The 19,589-nt window shown below is 42.7% G+C and overlaps 1 protein-coding gene across 3 annotated transcripts; it reads left to right on the forward strand.

The window, feature by feature from the left end:
• The first annotated feature begins 3,705 nt into the window (after positions 1-3,705).
• On the forward strand, positions 3,706-14,566 carry LOC113028853 (uncharacterized). Of its 3 annotated transcripts, none has more exons than XM_080306241.1 (4): positions 3,706-3,780; positions 3,860-4,313; positions 4,471-4,514; positions 9,134-9,914. In XM_080306241.1, exons 1-4 carry the CDS (start codon positions 3,771-3,773, stop codon positions 9,721-9,723), a joined length of 1,098 nt encoding a protein of 365 aa, XP_080162367.1. In that variant the 5' UTR covers positions 3,706-3,770; the 3' UTR covers positions 9,724-9,914. The 3 variants fall into 3 exon arrangements, with proteins under 3 accessions (XP_080162367.1, XP_080162368.1, XP_080162369.1); XM_080306242.1 differs by lacking the exon at positions 9,134-9,914 and adding an exon at positions 13,908-14,566 and having other exon boundaries at positions 3,714-3,780; XM_080306243.1 differs by lacking the exons at positions 3,706-3,780; positions 3,860-4,313; positions 4,471-4,514 and adding an exon at positions 7,956-8,783.
• The last annotated feature ends 5,023 nt before the right edge of the window (positions 14,567-19,589 follow it).

The raw sequence follows: 19,589 nt of genomic DNA on the forward strand, positions 1-19,589 counted from the left end.
AAGAATTTCACTCACATGTGCTGTACCAAAGTACCTGCACATGTGATGTGACAATAAAAGTGATTTGATTTGATTTGATTTAAAATAGCTAAAACTAAAAACAAACTAAAAACTACTTCCACAAACATTCAGCTTTGATATTAATGAGTTTTTTGGGTTTATTGAGAACATGGTTGTTGTTCAATAATAAAATTATTCCTCAAAAATACAACTTGCCTAATAATTCTGCACTCCCTGTATAACTGAATATCATCTGCATAGCAGTGATACGAAATGTCCTTAAAAGTGCTCAATAAGTGTTGAATAGGAAGTAAATACAGTAAGAACAATAAAGGCCCCAAAACTGAACCTTGTGGCACACCATAGGCAAGAAAAGTAGAAGAGGAACTGTACTTAGAGGTAGCCACAGAAAAGGATCGTTCATGCAAATAGGATTCAAACCAGTCCAAAGCAGCCCCTGATATACCCACCCAGTCTCTCAGCCTATCTAGCAGAATATGATGATCCACAGTATCAAAGGCAGAGGTCAGGTCCAACATCAACAGAACGGAGCATTCTCCTGCATCACATCTCATCAAAATGTCGTTGGAGACTCTAAAAAGTGTAGTTTCAGTAGAGTGAGCTCTACGAAAGCCAGATTGGAATTTATCCAGAATGCTGTATTCATCTAGAACAGCTATAAGCTGCTTAGCCACAACCTTTTCTAAAATCTTAGCAATGAACGGTAATTTTAAAATCGGTCTGTAGCTACTGAGAAGAGAAGCATCAAGCTTAGTCTTTTTTTAACAGTGGGTGAATGACAGCATTCTTACAATAAACAGGGACCTGACCAGAAACCAGTGAGGTATTGATAATTGTGAGCACACAGGGACCAATAGACTGAAAGACATTTTTAAACAAAGATCCAGGTAAAATATCAAGAGAGCAGGAGGATGCTTTCATTGAATTAACCAACTTGACCAGCTCAGGTAAGGACACAGGTAAAAATCTTTCTAAAATTACAGGCCTAGCTCGAGTTGGAGCAGACAAGCTGTTTAATTTCCTCACCACTTGCTAATGTTACTGAATCTGTGGAAGCTCCACGATAGCCACCACAAGAAGTAACGAATAACGACCCTACCTAAATCCCAGTAACAATTAACGCGCTCCTGATTTTGGCATAATAACTAGTTACCGTGCACGTTACCACAATAATAATCTGGTTACTGTAATGCGTTACTTTATATTGCTTTAGTCCCTACACAAGGGTTCGGCAGGGTTAACTGATGGCACGACCATAGCTGGACTGGCCATCGTGCATACACAAAGGCTCGGTGATTTTTCATTTTTATGGGCCCATGATTTTTTTTTTTTTTAGCAACGGTATAAACAATGAAAGATGGTGGATTGGCCAGATGCCGGCAGATGTGTAAAAATAACTCAGTTGTTTGGTGGTGGCTTTGGCGGAGCTGCCACAAGAGGCCAGGTGGATGAGGGAAAGGTGAGGCAGGAGGAGGAGAGACCCGAGGCGGCCGCCGGTCCGAGTGTCAGGTGAACTGAGCTTCAGGTCAGAAGTTATGACCTGCAGTCTATCTGGGTCAGATATAAACCAAGTTTAGGTGGAGTTTATTTTTGCTGTGCTGACTTTTTACCATCAGTTACTATAACTCATACTGCGTACTAGCTAGCATGACGGAGTTTCTATACAGCTGGGTGGTGCTATGATGTTACTGATAGTGAACTTTATTTTATTCATAAGGTTAGTTAGTAGAGTTGTCAACCGTCCCGTAAAAACGAAATAGTCCCATATTCAGAGAAAATATCACGCGTTTCGTATTGAGCTGAAAAGGAAGACAGATTGTCCCGTACTTCAGCTAGGATGAAAAAAGACACAAAGCTGGAGTTATTCTGCATCTTTGCACTGTCAGCTGCCTTTTCTTCTCTCATTCAATCATGAAACTGATCAATGATCAGCTGATCGTCTCTCTTGTTTGTTTATCGCCCACAGGGGCGCCCACTTTAATCGGAAGGTTGCCGGTTCGAGCCCCGGCTTGGACAGTCTCGGTCGTTGTGTCCTTGGGCAAGACACTTCACCCGTAGCCTACTGGTGGTGGTCAGAGGGCCCGGTGGCGCCAGTGTCCGGCAGCCTCGCCTCTGTCAGTGCGCCCCAGGGTGGCTGTGGCTACAATGTGGCTTGCCATCACCAGTGTGTGAATGTGTGTGTGAATGGGTGGATGACTGGATATGTAAAGCGCTTTGGGGTCCTTAGGGACTAGAAAAGCGCTATATAAATACAGGCCATTTACCATTTACTTTGCTCCAGAAAGAGGAAACCAGCGGATGTCGCGCTAAACAACAGCAGCACGTTTAAGCTTGATCAGCTGTTGTTAGAATTTATTTAATATTACTTTCTAGTATCATCTGATGTTTGCTGGAGCCACAGCTGTAAAGCTGCTGGTCATGATGTTGGTTTGTATATCTGGTGAGAGGGAAACATGAAGATGGAACCAGGAGATGTCCTTACTGAATCATCAGAGCTGAACAGGTGATGGAGAAACAGGTTTACCTTTTAGGTGACATGAATGAGTTGAAGTTATGAACTGTTTCTGAGAGACAAATAACACCAGGATCCTTTTCTAAGTAGCTGACAGCTGGTAAGAGTGCAGGGGCGGGTCTAGCAAAGCTTTTGCCAGGGGCCTGGTAGGGCATTAACAGGGAAAGGGGGGCACAAAGAAATACTTTTCTTTCTTATTCTCATTTAAAATGTCTTGCTTTTAACAAATACTCTCCAAATCTTACAACCAAAGTTTTTATCTGACGTAAAATGTTTAGAAATCATACATATACCAACAAGACTGTACATCACTGTCACAACAGCGTTTGTTTTCATTCAAAGGCTTTATGGATTTTCCTATAATACCTGGTGGGCCGGTCTCTAGTCAAAATACCCGGGCCAATTTTTTGTCCCAGTCCAGCCCTGGGCACGACATGCAGTGAATTAATCTGAGAGGGTGCAATAAAAAAAATGGCTGGGCCAGCAGTCCATAGCAAATTAGCTCACATAGAAACATTAGTTGCACCGCTTCTTAATGACGGTATCTTAGCTAACAACCCCAACTACCAGATTGAACTTTTAATTGGCTAAAAATCACTTAGACTACTGGTGAGAGGGATGTTGCAAGCTGTCAGTTTTTACAAGCAATGTTGAAATTTCCACGTTCTGACATTTCAAATGCTTCAGTAATATAGAGCGTTATTACATTTATTGCTAATGCAATTATATGGCACATTGACTTCTGAGGAAATTTTAGATAGCACTCGTCATCAAAAAGGTTGCCTACCCCTGCCCTACACTGTATGCGCAGAATAGTTTTCTATATGAGATCGCTGAAAAAAGTGCAGCCTTACCTAATGTCTACCCTACTGTTACTCATTTTATATTAAGATTGAAAAATCTAGTTGGTATTGGTATGACTAATAACCTTCAGTAATAGTAATGAATCACACAGCAATAGTACATTCATGTGGTTGTAAAAAGCATGATATAAGTATTCAGAATACATTACTCTCATTGAGTAACTTGAGAATTTTGTAACGAAAATATGTTACAAAATACATTTTGGGGCATGTATTCTGTAATCTGTAGTGGAAAATATTTTAAAAGTAACCTCTACAACACTGATAATGGTGTCACACATGACACACCCCTAATGTTGCACAACAGGTCCACATAATCCAGGCAGAGACAAGCACAACCTTTAGTCACCACAGAGGACTTTGAGCCAAGGATAATGTCTCACAGTAAGTTCACACAACAACTATGTTTTAATTGTATGTACTGTATCAGATATAGTAATGTTGTTTTTAACTATTTTCACAGATAAGATTTCAGTCATGATTCTGGGCAATATGAAGTCTTTGAAGAAAGCTCTGATAACCAACATCCTGGGGAAAGATTTATCTGTTTTAACCAAAAGAAAGATTCTGAAAAACACTGAGATATATGACGATGATACATTTGAGTTCACATGTACACCAGATCTGAACACAACATGTGACGATATTAGAGAGCTATTTTCTACGAATTCAAACTTTGACCTGTGTTTGTTGGTGGTAGAGGATGGATTTTCAAGAGGAAATGTGCAAAAGCAGATAAAAGACCTCAACAAGAAGACTGGAAAACCAAGAGAAGAGTTCACAGTTGTGCTTCCGCTGAGACACAAATTTACAGAATATCCTTTCAAATTCTACACCCTCGAACAGGTTTTCAGCAAACTGAGCAAACTACTTAAAGATAAACAACTGAACCCAACCAACAAAAAGAAAAGGAAAAGGTAGAGACAAATGAATGGGTGTCAAATATTTATTTATAATTTTTTGACAGTACTTTTTCAATTACAATTGTTCAACATGGTGTTCAACCGACCAGGAAGCTCTCTTTGCTTCCTGGTCGGTTAAACCAGTTAATGTGGTTTAACTTCTACATTTTAGGCCTGCTGACACTGCTGAACCACAAGATGGAAGTAAGAAGAAAGGTAAACCACACTCGCTTGCTCTTTGTGTGTGTGTGTGTGTTCCAAAGGTTTTTAAAGAAACAATTAATGTTACTTATGTAATGTTATTTATCAAGGAAGCTTCTATTTGACCTTTTTGTTCAGGCAGCAAATACTTCAGACTGCAAATTACATAACGAAACAGCTTGGAATCACCTAACCTAACATGCATGTCTTTAAGAGGAAGCTGTAGTATGGGCTCAAATTGTGGTCATTAATATTCTGTACTTGTAAATCAAATGTGTATTTTGTAACCTTTTAAACCAAAATGTGTGAAAGTTTTATGTTTGTGCATCTACAGATGAGAATTTGCATGTGTGTAAAACATATTTGTGTTTGTAAAAAATATTTACACGAGTTACACATTTTTTGTTAAGGTCTGGTTACAGATACAAAGCAAGAAACTATGTGTAGAACCTGTTCCCTGGCTGCATGTGGCTTTCAACTTACACATACAATTTTTGACCTAATTGTTCTTCCTTTTAGCTGATTGATCAATATCATGTCAATCACAAATTTTAACAATTCAGAATCAGAATCAGAATCAGAAAGGGGTTTATTGCCAAATGTTGAGCAGGTTTACAACATTAGGAAATTGCTGCGGTGCTTCAGTGCAAACATAGTGTCATAAATAGCACTTAAATAGACATGAAAAAATAAAAGTAGGGATAAGAATTAAAAGTGCTACGTAGAAAGATATGTGCATGAGCTATACATGAGATATATACATGAGAATAAGAATTAAGAGTGCTACGTTGAAAGATATATACATGAGTGCAGGTGGTGATCAGTGCCAAACATGGAATGATGCAGTGAACACAGCGTAGGGTCATGTGTTAGTAGTGGGAACAGTCATATGGTTATTGTTCATGTGTCCAACAGCAGAGGGGAAGAAACTGTTCTTGTGGCGAGAGGTTCTGGTGCGAATGGACCGGAGCCTCCTGCCTGAGGGGAGCAGGTCAAACAGACTGTGTCCAGGGTGAGAAGGGTCAGCTGAGATCCGAGCTGCACGCCGCAGTGTCCTGGAGGTGTACAGGTCCTGCAAAGATGGGAGTCTGCAGCCAATCACCTTCTCAGCAGAGCGCACAACACGCTGCAGTCTCTGTTTGTCCCTGATAGTGGCTCCAGCGTACCACACGGTGATGGAGGAGGTGAGGATGGACTCGATGATTGCAGTGTAGAATTGCATCATCGTCCGTGTTGGCAGGTTGAATTTCTTCAGCTGCCTCAGGAAGTACATCCTCTGCTGGGCTTTCTTAATGACGGAGGTGATGGTGGGCTCCCACTTCAGGTCCTGGGTGATGGTGGTACCCAGGAAGCGGAATGAGTCCACAGAGGTGATGGGGGTGTCAGTCAGGATGATGGGGGGGAGTGGGGCTATGTGCTTCCTGAAGTCCACAATAATCTCCACTGTCTTCTGGGCATTCAGCACCAGGTTGTTGTGGCTGCACCAGGACACCAGACGTTCAACCTCCCTCCTGTAGGCAGACTCATCCCCGTCCGAGATGAGTCCAATAACGGTGGTGTCATCTGCAAACTTGATTAGCTTGACAGACTGGTGGGTGGAGGTGCAGCAGTTGGTGTACAGGGAGAAGAGCAGAGGAGAAAGAACACAGCCCTGAGGGGAGCCGGTGCTGATGGTCCGGGAGTCCAAGACATTCTTTCCCAGCCTCACGTGCTGCTTCCTGTCCGTCAGGAAGTCAGTGATCCACCAGCAGATGGGATCAGGCACATTCATCTGGGAAAGCTTGTCTCGGAGATGGTCTGGAAGGATGGTGTTGAAGGCAGAGCTGAAGTCCACAAACAGGATCCTGGCGTAGGTTCCTGGGGAGTCCAGATGCTGCAGGATGAAGTGTAGGGCCATGTTGATGGCATCGTCTACAGACCTGTTGGCTCTATATGCAAACTGCAGGGGGTCCAGGAGGGGGGCCGTGAGGGTCCTGAGATGGGAGAGAACTAGGCGCTCAAAAGACTTCATGACCACAGATGTCAGAGCCACGGGTCTGTAGTCATTTAGTCCAGTGATCCTAGGTTTCTTGGGGACAGGGATTATGGTGGAGGACTTGAAGCAGGCAGGCACATGACATGCCTGCAGTGAGGAGTTGAAAATGCCAGAAAACACTGGGGCCAGCTCGTTTGCACAGTGTCTGAGGGTGGCAGGAGACACGCCGTCTGGGCCGGGAGCTTTCCGAGCATTCAGGTTCTTAAACTGCTTCCTCACATCTGCTTCATGAATATGAAGAGTTGTGGTGGGAGGAGGTGGTGTGAAATCCTCTTTTGTGTGGGGTGAGGAGGGGGGTGTTGTAGGTGAACGGTTTGAAGGTGGTGATGGCTCTATGGAGGGGGGAGAGGTGGGGGAATGAGTGTCCAAAGTGCCTCTATTGTTGGGGCCGTTGGAGGTGTGAAGGCTGCCTGATGGCTCGTCAAAACGGCAGTAGAAGTCGTTGAGGGTGTTGGCCAAGAGCAAGTCATCAGTGGAGTGGGGGGTTTTAGGCTTGTAGTTTGTAATATTCCTAAAACCTTTCCACACAGAGGCCAAGTCATTCTCTGAGATCTGCTGCTGCATCTTCTCAGAGTGCTGATGTTTGGCAATGTCCACTTCTTTAGTGAACCTGTACTTGGCCTCTCTGTAGCAGTCCCTGTCTCCGCTTCTGAACGCCTTACTCTTTTCCAGCCACAGCTTTTTGAGTTTAGGAGTAAACCAGGGTTTGTCATTGTTATAACTCACCCTGGTGCGTGATGGCACAATGCTGTCCTCACAGAAGTGGATATAGGAGGTGACAGTGTCCGTAAACTCGTCCAAGCTGTTAGAAGCAGCCTTCATTGTGTCCCAGTCTGTAGACTCCAAACACGTGCGAAGCTCCTCCACAGCCTCGTTGCTCCACAGTTTTTTAGTCCTCACGACAGGTTTGGAGAGCTTCAGCCTCTGTCTGTACGCGGGGATCAGGTGGATCATGACGTGGTCAGAAAGTCCGAGTAAAGCGCGGGGCACCGCGCGATAGGCCCCGCTGATCGTGCTGTAACAGTGGTCTAATGTCCTCTCCTCTCTGGTCGGGCATTTAATATACTGCTTATATTTCGGAAGCTCATGGCTCAGATTGGCTTTGTTAAAGTCCCCAAGAGCAATGATGAGAGAGTCCGGGAATGTCCGCTCCGTGTGGAGAATCTGCTCCGCGAGTGCGCACTGAGCTGCCTGCGCATCTGCGTCTGGCGGGATGTAAACAGCGGCCAGGATGAATGAAGCAAACTCCCGCGGAGAGTAAAACAGTTTGCAGTGGATAAAAAGATATTCCAGAGAGGAAGAGCAGTGCTGAGCAATCACTGTCACATCTGTGCACCAGCCACTATTGATGTAGAAGCAGAGACCTCCACCTTTGGACTTACCGGAGAGAGCGGCCTGCCGGTCCGCGCGCAGCAGATGGAAGCCCTCCAGCTTGAGCGCGTAGTCTGGGATTCAACTAGAGAACAGATGGGTTTGGCTATTGGAGGGGTGCTTTACGGAGCTTCAGATCCTGGAAGAATAAATTCCCTTTCATGTGCCAGCCCAGCGTTTTCCTTCATCACCACGAAGGAAAACAGTCTGTGCGTGTCCGGGTTTACGTGCTTATACTGGGACCTCCAGAGCCTTTTCAACGGCTCTGTGGACCTTCTGGGAAAAGCAGTGTTGTGGAAATGACACACACTTCACTACTGGGGATAGTTACAAAGCTTTCTTCGTTACGCGATACATGTTTTTATTGAACATTTGAAGATAAAACAACGCAAACTCTTGTAGAGGATATAGAGTCAGCGATACAAACGACAAGTAGCTAGGAGCTAGTTCACATAGAGCTACTGCAAAAACCCACAGAGCTCAGCAGCCAGCGCAACAAATTCTGGATCCTTGCTCTTAGTTAGTATTAGCAGCACATGCTGGGTCTGCTGTGAAAGGACCTTTATGCTGCGCACTGTGACTCACAGCAATTTCTAACCACTGATATACCAAAACTTTATCCTAGCTTGACTGCCAGTTTTAGGTTTTCATAAAGATGTGAGATTAATCTTGCATCTTCCTGTTTTTATAGACCATCTAGAAGGCTGTCTGGCAAGGACTTCTCTTTATTATCATCTTTAGATGGTCCATCAGTGTATTTCAACTGTTGTACAGCTTTTTGATTACAGAGAAGGAGAAGGCTGTGGGAAAGGTGAAGATGCTAGGTAGAAAGCTACCTACACCTAGCAAGAAAAGTTGACTTTAACAGGAAATGAAATGTCAGTGAACAAACTTCTCAGCCTTTTGTGACAGTTAACTGTTGTGAAACATATGAAAATGAAGGGTTAGTTCAATAAAGGTATTGTCTTAAGGATGCATTTGCATTGTTTGATTTAAATATTTATCACTCAAACATGGTGATGGCATTGTTGCATGAGTAAAAATACAAACACACCCAAACTTTGGACATAATTTCATCCTGTTTTAGAGCCCTATTATCATGAAATATTTATCTAAGGCATTTTAAAACTTTTTGGGACCCACAGACACTCTGAAAAAGTAGCTGATTTGATTTAAAGAAATGACTTATTTTATATTTAACTCAACTTCAGCTTGTTCTTTACTTCAGCAAAGCTCACCAGCACCACAGTGAACGTCGTTCTTCTGGGATTGGCTGGGACTGGAAAGAGTGCCAGTGGAAACACCATCCTTGGAAGGAAGCACTTTGTTTCTAAACCCAGTTCAAATCCAGTCACCACAGAGTGTCAGGTGGAAGAAACTGACATGAATAGTGTACATGTGCGTGTGATTGATACTCCAGACATGTTTGATGATGACACTGAACCATCAGTTCGGGACAAACATGTAAAAAGGTGCAAAGAGCTCTGTGGGTCAGAACTCTGTGTGTTTGTACTTGTGATGCATGTGAGCAGATTTACAGATGGTGAGAGAGACATACTGAAAAAGCTAGAAAACACTTTTGGGACCAAAGTGAAAGAACAAACTGTCATCCTGTTCACCCGAGGAGACGACCTGGAGGAGGCAGACATGACCCTGGAGGATTTTCTTCATTCCTGCCAACCTGGTCTGAAGGAAATCATTGAAAAGTGCAACAACAGGTGTGTTCTTTTTGAGAACCGCAGCTCAAGTTCAGACCAGGTGGAAAAGCTAATGAACACAGTGAGCGTGGTGTTAAAGAACACAGCAAAGATACAATAAATAAGAGGCTTGGATATTTTTTGAGTAAAATAGTATGGATCTTTATAAAAGTGTGTCTGTGTGTGAGATTCGTTAGTTATTAGTATTAACTTCGAATTTGTAATGTGTGTGTAATTGATGCAAAATTTTTACTGTACTGAATTTTAATTGGTGTGAAAGATTTACAATAAAACAAAGTTCAGTGTGCCTTATTTCTCTTTGGTGTTTGGACCTTGCCACGCTGATTCTGTCCTGTTGGATCAGTGAATTTCTTCATCAGTTTGTTTGGTTTGTTGTTTTTTTGTTTAGTTGTTTTGGGGCAGGGCACACAGCATAGTTACTGCTTTTGGAAGTAACTAAATAGGGAATATGGTAACATGTTGAAACCAGGCTGCGAGGTGTCCTTGATGATGTTTGCTGCTCTGCTGAGGCAGTGGAAGAAATACATGTCCATCAAGCAAGGTGAGAGGGCAGCCAATGATCTTTTGTGCTGTCATGACTACACTCTGAAGCCTCGCTCTATCCACCTTTGTGCAGCTGCCGTACCATACTGTGATGCAGTAGGTTAGCAGGCTCTCAATGGATGAGTGGTAGAAGGTCAGCAGCAGGTTGGAGTTCAGCTTGTACTTCCTGAGGACCCTCAGGAAGTGCAGTCGCTGTTGGGCCTTCTTGACAACCACTCAGATGTTGTCTGTCGAGGAGATGTCAGCAGAGATGAGGACACCAAGGAACCGGAAGGTGTGGACCCTCTCCACACACTCCCTGTTGATGTAAAGGTGGGCTAGGTCAGTGCTGTGTCTCCTGAAGTCGACAATGACCTCTTTGGTATTTTGGCACCAGGCTGCCAACTTCAGGTCTTCCTCTGTAGTCTGCCCTGTCTCTCTTTGAGATGAGTCCAACTACCGTGGTGTCATCAGCAAACTTGATGATGAGATTGTTGTTGTAGGTCGAACTGCAGTCGTGGGTGTAGAGAGAATACAGGAGGGGGCTCACCACACAGCCCTTTGGGGAGCATGGCTCAGTGTGAGAGTGGAGGAGAGATGAGGGTCGAGTCGTACAGTATGGGGCCGGTTTGTGAGAAAGTCCTTTATCCAGGAACGTGTGAGAGGGCAGAGGCCAAGACTCACCAGTTTGGTGATGAGGATGTCCAAGATGATTGTATTAAAGGCTGAGCTGTAGTCCATGAAGAGCATTTGGACGTAGCTCTGTCACTGCTCTAGGTGACTCAACACAGAGTGGAGGGCTATGGTGATGACATCTTCTGTGGATCTGTTTGTACGGTATGCAAACTGGTGGGGATCAAATTCTGGGCGGCGGTAATCCTTGAGGTGCTGAAGAACTAGTCTCTCAAAGCATTTTATGATTACCGGCGTGAGGGCAACAGGGCGGTAGAGGCCAGCGATGATCTTTTGTGCTGTCTTGACTACACTCTGAAGCCTCGCTCTATCCGCCTTAGTGCAGCTGAATGGGAGCCGTAAGCCACTGCAACAGCGTGCGCCGTCATCTTGCAGTACAGGGTGGTAATCATTCAGGCTGATAATGGTAAATGGTAAATGGCCTGTATTTGTATAGCGCTTTACTAGTCCCTAAGGACCCCAAAGCGCTTTACACATCCAGTCATCCACCCATTCACACACACATTCACACACTTTGGCACTGGGATGATTGTGGCTGGTTTTAGACAGGATGGTATGACTGCCTGATCCAGTGATAGGTTGAAGATTCTGGTGAAGATGAGGGTGAGCTGGTGGGGACATGCTCTTAGCACCTTGCCAGGTACTGGCTTTCCTGGGGTTCACTGCTAGGAACACACGTCTGACATCGTGCTAATGGGAGCCGTAAGCCACTGCAACAGTGTGTGCCACTATCTTGCAACATGTCATATAAATCATGTAGTGCACCTTGATACAGCTGTTGCAATTTGGCACTGTATAAAAACTGAATTGAATACATGTGCATCTAAATACTTTGTTATTAATATACTAACATTTCCTAAATTATAGTTTGAACCATTAACATCTTCTAAACACAAACATGGTTTGTAATTAAGACAGCACTTTATTTACAGACGGTGAATCCATCATTTATAAAGTTTGAAAATGTAGTCAGTAAACATTTAAGCATTATTAACAAGGATAAAACTGTTTAAATTCCTTATTATTAAATAAGTAGTGAGTGAGTGGAGCTTAACTAATCTGTCACAAATCACATATCCCATTTCATTCTGATGATAAGAAAGACCTCTTGATGCATGCTCAATCATCCAGGTAAGTAAATCCCACAAAAGTTAATTCTCTTCATCCAGGATCAATGGGCTGGGAGGTCCCAGCCCATTGATCCCTCAGTGGGCTGGTTTCAGTGATTATGCAAATGTACTGTTTATAAGATTGAGGAAACCTGCAGTCAGCCTAGACTGAAGAAGTCACTTGGATGAGTGACGAAACATTTCTCCCACTGAAAACACTACAGCCAGGTGAACAGAATCAACTTTTGGGGATAAGAAAGACCAGTGAAAATTTCAGGCTTTTATCTGTAATAGATTTGAGATATCCATGTTCCAACATTCACTCATATTTCAATCTGCAAACAAATGGCCTGAAAGGCGATTGACAAACCATTTACAAAAAAAAAAAAATGTAATGAGAAGCATTTGATCAACGGAATTAAAATTTCACAGCATCTATTTATGTATGTTCAAACACTGGATCATAACATTCTCAAGCAATTCAGAAATAGTTGAGCAAACAATGTTCTAAAAATGTACTGATTTAAGATGGGCTGATCCACTAACCTCATGCAGACCAGTCTGGGATAACCAAACCTTAAAATTACCGTTCACTTAAAACAACAATACATTAAGATGCAGATATATACTAAATAATGAACAGAGCAATAAAATAACACTTCTTTGGACAGTTACATCACAAATTCAGTTTCAGTCTAATTTCCTGAGTATCATGGATAAATAAATTTTTTTTAAAAAAACAGCTGTAAGTTGCAGATTGAAATACTTTGTAAAATGAAGAAAATATGCTGTGATTAAGCCCTTGGTATTGATAAACGCGTAATCAGTGACTTTTGTTGCCAAAAGAAATTAGACATTAATGGCTGTATGTGTCACGGTTTGTGGAGGCAGACCGTGCGGTGGTGCGTGTGGTGGACCCAGGTGCGAACACACGAGAGTAGACTGGAGTAAACTTAACTGAAAGCGAGCCTTTATTGTGGCTGGTGACAAGGAGTGCAGACAAGGCAGAAACGCAGTGACAAACTAAACTATGACTAAACTAAACTGGGAAAGAAAAACTATGAAGACACAGGAAACCATAACTATGACTACTAAGACTGGCTGTGACAACATGGAGGGTGGGAACACAAACAACGTGACACAGACTACATGAAACACAGAGACTAAATACACATGAGGGATGATCAAGGGAAGTGGCCACACATGGGAGCACAGCTGACACACATGAACCTAACGACAGGAGAGGTGAAACTAAATACACTGACATTGAATACAGACTTTCAAAGTAAAACAGGAAACATGGAGATTAGACATGACATGAACTAAACATAACCACGCAGACATGACGCATGAACCAGGGAGACTTAGTACAGGGGGAGATGACATAAACAACTAAGGCTAAACAGCAATCTAGAAATTAACTAGGTGAGCTAAACTAGCGCACAAATGAATACAAAAGATACATATAAGAACTCAAACACTGCGTCACAGACCCAGCCCATGACAGTATGTTGAGTTATTTAGAGGTGACAGCAAATTTACAGTGTTATACAACCTGTACACTGCTTTACATCAAAGTGTCATATTTTCAGTGTTGTTCCATGAAAAGATACAATAAAATATTTACAAAAATAGACAAAGTGCACCTTTATGAGATACTGTATGCATGCGTTCTATTGATAGACGGGTAGATAGAGTTGATACTAAAGCTTTCTGTTCTGGTGGTGTCATGGTCTGGGTGGGTGCCTGCAGGTCTCCAAAAGCGGCTCCTCCTCCTTTAGGCGGAGATCGGTTGCTCCTCCCTGGCTGTCCACCTGTGGGCAATTATTCTGGCAGCATATAAGATCTGCGCACTCAACCGTTCATCGCCTGAGTATCTGATATCCCATGTTAGTCAAGTGGAGTGTGATTGCTCTGTCCAGAACCCGTGTGACGACTTACCTGTTTTTCTTGTCCTCAGAGGTAGCTCCTGGAGTGGAGGTCTCGCCTCCCTCGTCCCCGCTTTCCTGGACCTGGGCCACCTGCTGCTGGTACGACGTTGCCAACTGACCCACCACTCACTTGCCTGCCTCCCCACGTCTTAACCACATCCAGGCCTTCTGTCCTACCTGTTTTAACCTCCCCACTGCCTCTGCTGTTCAGCTGCATCCTAGAGTTGTCTAGGTCAGCGGTCCCCAACCTTTTTTGCGCCACGGACTGGTTTATGCCTGACAATATTTTCACGGACCGGCCTTTAAGGTGTCGCGGATAAATACAACAAAATAAAACTAGTACCGGTACCGAAAAAAAGAAAAGTTATTCATAACACACGTGAAAAGACCCAGGAAAACCGAGTAAACGATAAAAACAAACAAAATATCGCTGAAAACCGATAAAAACCCTGAAAACTATACATTTCACACCTGAGCCTCAACTCTCGCGGCCCGGTACCAAACGACTCACGGCCCGGTACTAAACGACTCACGGACCAGTACCGGTCCGAGGCCCGGGGGTTGGGGACCGCTGGTCTAGGTCACTCTTAGTTAACTTAGTTTTTACTGCGCGCCTCTAGTGTGGTGGCAACGTTTTGTTTTTGCTTGTGTTTAATTGTGGGGGGAAATAAACCTTTTGTTCACTTACTGTCTCGCTTCCAGTTTGGTTTCTGCACTTGTGTCCATCTCAGTTACCTCGTACCGCTGGGCCGTGACAGGTAGGCCATGAGATGTAGCCAATTGTGACTTTAACCCTTGTGTGGTGTTCGTATTTTTGTTACTCAGCCAGTGTTCATGGGTCTGGTGGACCCGCTAGAGTTTTGGCTTTCCAAATTAACACTATCAAACAATTTTATGTTAAATTACTCAACAGACGTTTACTTCATCCCAATTACAAGACATATGAACAGCAAACATGGTTAATTTTTTCCCTTTACCTTTGTTAGATCACATTTATGAATTAATGTGCTTCTCGTTTTTCTTTTATATGAAATGTTATAAATAAATCAGTTATAATCAAGTGGAGTGAGTGGAAAGACACAACACATTTACACGTGAAAAAATAATTAATTGTTTAATTTTTCTTTTGAAAAAAACTGAACACGGGTCTCACAGACCCGAACACCATACAAGGGTTAAAGGGCAACACTGCCCTTGCTGCTCAAGCTGCTGTTGCATTTAGGAAACTGCTGGGAAATTCCACACAGAGTGTTTGATTTCAGCAGATGATACCATTTTAAGTAAGTATCTGGAGGAACACCGAGAGCAGGGAGAGGATGAGTTAACTATAATTTGCCAAATCTCCCTCAGTGTCATCAGAACTTTTGTCATAGCCTTCTCTTGGTTTGTGGGTAGAGGATCAAGGTGTGTGTCTGATCAAACACACACAAACTCACACATGTGCAATAAGACTGCTATATGTGCAATTCTTTTTTTTGACAAAGTTTTGTATTTTCTTACTTAGTTGTATATAGCATTTCTATTCTATTTTATTCTATTGTATATATTATTCTATTTTATTCTATTGTATATACTATTTTATTTTATTCCATTCCAGTGTTTTCTAATTTCTGCTACATAACTTTAAACAAAACAATTTCCCACCTGTGGGACTAATAAAGGTCATCTTATTTTATCTTATCTTAGTTAGCCATTACCTCTTGGTCATTATCCTATGTGTGTCTGTGTCATTGTACTGGCATCCTGTTTGGCTTTCTGTTTCACATCTAGCACCTCTAGTTCCAGTATACTGAACATTATGTTGGAGGTAAGAATAAGGTCGACTTTCACAACTAGATTATTAAAGGGTTTTAGTTGGTGGTTTTGAATTTATGATAAAAACAAAATCTGGCTCTCAGGACCACGATAAATAGGAGGTTCAAAGGTAAGGTAAAGTTATTTTCACCATGGGTCTCATCTTGTCAGAATGAAAAGAAAACAGTCTCAATTATTTGCCAATTATCTGGGTTTCTTTCACTTTAATCAATGGTAATTTAAAAGAAGACCAACATAGACTGCTAAACTCTGAAAGCGAAAACAAGGTAGGATTTTGAATCATTAACTTAAACAAAAGGATATAAGCTCAGAAGAACAATTCAAGCTCAGTCAATGAAAGGGAGTGCAGTCCTTGTATACCGTGGTAAATAGAATGAGCATCTTTACTACATATGTTCTTTTTTTAAATAGCAGATCTATTTGTGATCAAAGTACGATACTTCAATATGTTTCACTATGGTTAAACATAGATCTGCTATTTTTCTTTTAAACTAACCATACTCACCTGATACCTGATCAACCAACTTGAAGAATAAATGTAAAAAGATGAGGACCCGGTAGAGTTCAATATATGTGATCCTTTCTGTTTTTTACAAATTCTGTGCATTTGCCAGCATTTAGGATCCCTGGTGTGTCTATCAGGGACGGCTGGTATGAATGGACTGACAGGGCTGAGCCCTCCCTATCCTTTTTAATAAAAAATAAATATATATATTTATACTGTATGTATACATTTAAAGTCATCTTAGAACAGATTCTTACATGGTAATGTGACCAAGTGCAGCAACAACGCCAACTAATCCAAAGAGACACAAAGGGACACAAAGGGGTGTAACCCTTTGTGTGATGCCTGGGTCGTTGACCAAGGGTTTTTGAGTTTATTATATTATTTATAATTTCTAGTCTTTGGGTTTTTGTTAGAGTCATGTCTTATGGTTTGTCTCTGTGTAATCCTTAGTTGCTGTCTCTCCTGTCCGCTATATCCCCGTGTCCAGTCAGTGTCTGTGTCTGCCCTGGTCCCACGTCTCTGTTCCCTCTGTAGTGCCTGCATGTGAGTCTGTGTCTTTGTTCAGTCTGTGTTATGTGTTTCCTGTTTTACTTTGAAGGTCTCTGTCTTATCTCAGTGTGTTCAGTTTACGCTTCCTGGTCTCGTCAGTTCTGATTTGCCCCAGCTGTGTTTCCCTCCTGTTGTCCATTCCCTGATTGCTCCCTCTATGTATTTAAGCCCTGTGTTTCAGTTTGTCATTGTTGTGATCTACCCTTATCTAGCTTTGTGGTCTGTCTGTGTAGGTGTATTTTGTAGTCTTAGTTTTGTTACCCCTTTTGAGTTCAGCATTAAAGCTGTTTTGAGTTACTTTCTGTCTCCGGAGTCTGCACTTTGAGTCCTTCTCCTGCCTGCACACAGCCGTTCCATAACACTTTGATTAGCTGACCTTTGGGCTAAATTAGTTCAGCCCTGGGGCCCGTTCTTCGTACGTCGCTTACTACATCCAAGATCAAATGAAACATCCAAGACCAAACCATCGCGCTAACCGTGAGCTCGCTAATCCGGTTCCCCGAACACACCTGCTGTTGACGATTAGTACAGCTGGATGAAGTAATGTGAGATCACTGGGTGTCGTAAAAGGGGCTACGCATCGATAGTAGAAACATTGATCGGCAACCCTCTGATTGGTCGGCAAAAATGTCGAAGGAGCGCGCTCGGTATTTTTCGGTAGCAGAGCAAGAACTCTTGAGTGAGGGATTTCAGGAGTTTCAGAGTTTAATCAGAACGCAAGGGAACACTGCAAAGGCTGCAAAAGCAAGGAGAGAGGGCTGGCAGAAAGTTGCTGACAAATTAAACTCGTAAGTAATTTAATAATAACAATAATAATGGATTGGATTTATATAGCGCTTTTCAAGGCACCCAAAGCGCTTTACAATGCCACTATTCAGTCACTCTCACATTCACACACTGGTGGAGGCAGCTACGGTTGTAGCCACAGCTGCCCTGGGGCAGACTGACAGAAGCCAGGCTGCCATATCGCGCCATCGGCCCCTCTGGCCAACACCAGTAGGCGGTAGGGTAAATTTATTATATTATATTACATTATATCCTCTTTCACATTAGAGCCACAACAGGACCCACTAGAACATGGGAACAAGTAGAAGGGAAATATAAGAATATTCTACAGAATGGTAATATTTATCACTTATATTGCTTTTCGTCTCTTGGAAAGAGACCCTGAAATAATCTGTTTGTTTGTTCATAACAGCAACCAAGAAAAGGGCAGAGCACAAAAAGACAGGTGGTGGTCCTGCACCCCCTCGTCAACAAGTTGGTTAAGTAAATAATACCCTCACGGGAATATCGATATCTCTCTATGAGCACACTGTCGCGCTGAGCTAAAGGATCCTGTCTGTCCCGCAATATACGCTGAATTCTGAGGACTCTCCTTATCAATCTTGCACCTTCCTCAATGGGCTGCTCGCGTATACGGACAGGACATGGCTGCGACAGACTTCCCAAATCCACCTTCGCTTTTATAGCCGTGGTCTCCCATCTTCATTACATGAAGTAATTTACTATTACTACTCTAAAATATGAATGACATCTGAAATAATCACATACATGTAATAGAATGTTAATAGTACATTTCCCTTTTTTAGGAAATGACCTGTATGTATCTGTGTGAAATCAATAAAAGGATCAAGTGCTGCATTATCTTCAGTTACATTGATAATATTTATTTATGGTGAAACAGTGGTAAAATATCGCTGTTGCTTTCGTATGAATGAAGCGGACATACCTGCGTGGCCGCGATCTAATCCTGTTTACATAAAGTAAGCCTGCTCCCGAGCAGGTTTACGCTTACGGCTCTGTTGCTATGGCAGCAAGTCCCGGATGAGCTTCGGGGAACCGAATGATCCAGGATCACGCGAAATCGTCAACAATCTAATCCGGCTAACCTACTTAGCGAGGTACGAAGAACGGACCCCAGATGTGGGAATTTTGGCAAACAAGAGAAGGGAGCAGATTTAAACCCAGTGGGAGTTTCCCCCCAAAGAGGGACAAAGGACCCCCTGATGATCCTCTACCTAATCATATGAGCCAAGGTGTGAAAACGGGTGTGGGTCACAATCAGCCAGGGTTTCGGGTGAGCTCATTGTGAAACCTGCACCCAACCTATCATGTGATTTCCTGAGGTCAGATGGCCCAGGATGTGAGTCGGCGTTGAGGTGTCTGGGGAGGGAACTCAAAACTGGATTATAGATGGCAGAGAGTTGGTGTCGTAAACCAGCGCCTCTGTTCAAAGATGGTCGCTCACAGTGGACATAGATGCTTCTTTCACTCCTCTTTCAAACCATCTGTCCTCTCTGTCTAAAATGTGAACATTGGCATCCTCAAAGAGTGACCTTTGACCTTTAGATGCAGATGGACTGCTGAGTCTTGTCCCGTGGAGGTGGCTCTTCTATGTTGTGCCATGTGCTTGTGAAGTGGCTCGCGCTTGTAAATACAAATATTTTTTAACGTATTTTTTTTTAAATAAGTATTTGTAAAAAAAACACGCTATTTGTGCCTTTCCGAATACCGTATTCGGGTTCAGCTCCACTCCTACTTTTCACATTTGACCAACTTCTAGATGGCATAATTTTGTTAGAGGTCTTAGCTCAACAGGGAGAAACAAAGGCATTGTTGTAAAGGTTTGACAAACATCACATAATGTTGGACTGTAAAGTGGAAATACCTGTCACACCTTTGGGTTTTCTCTGGATATGTTTTCATTGTGTGCCCTCATAATGAACCACAAATATGTATGGTGTTTTTTTATGATCAATTTCTGTTCAAAAGAAATGTTTGGAACGAGGCCACGAGGAGTTCTGTGGAAATGTCTTAGTCAACAGAGCATTTTCCA

The sequence above is a fragment of the Astatotilapia calliptera genome, chromosome 9 (assembly GCF_964374335.1).
Source record: "Astatotilapia calliptera chromosome 9, fAstCal68.1, whole genome shotgun sequence".
Lineage (NCBI taxonomy): Eukaryota > Metazoa > Chordata > Actinopteri > Cichliformes > Cichlidae > Astatotilapia > Astatotilapia calliptera.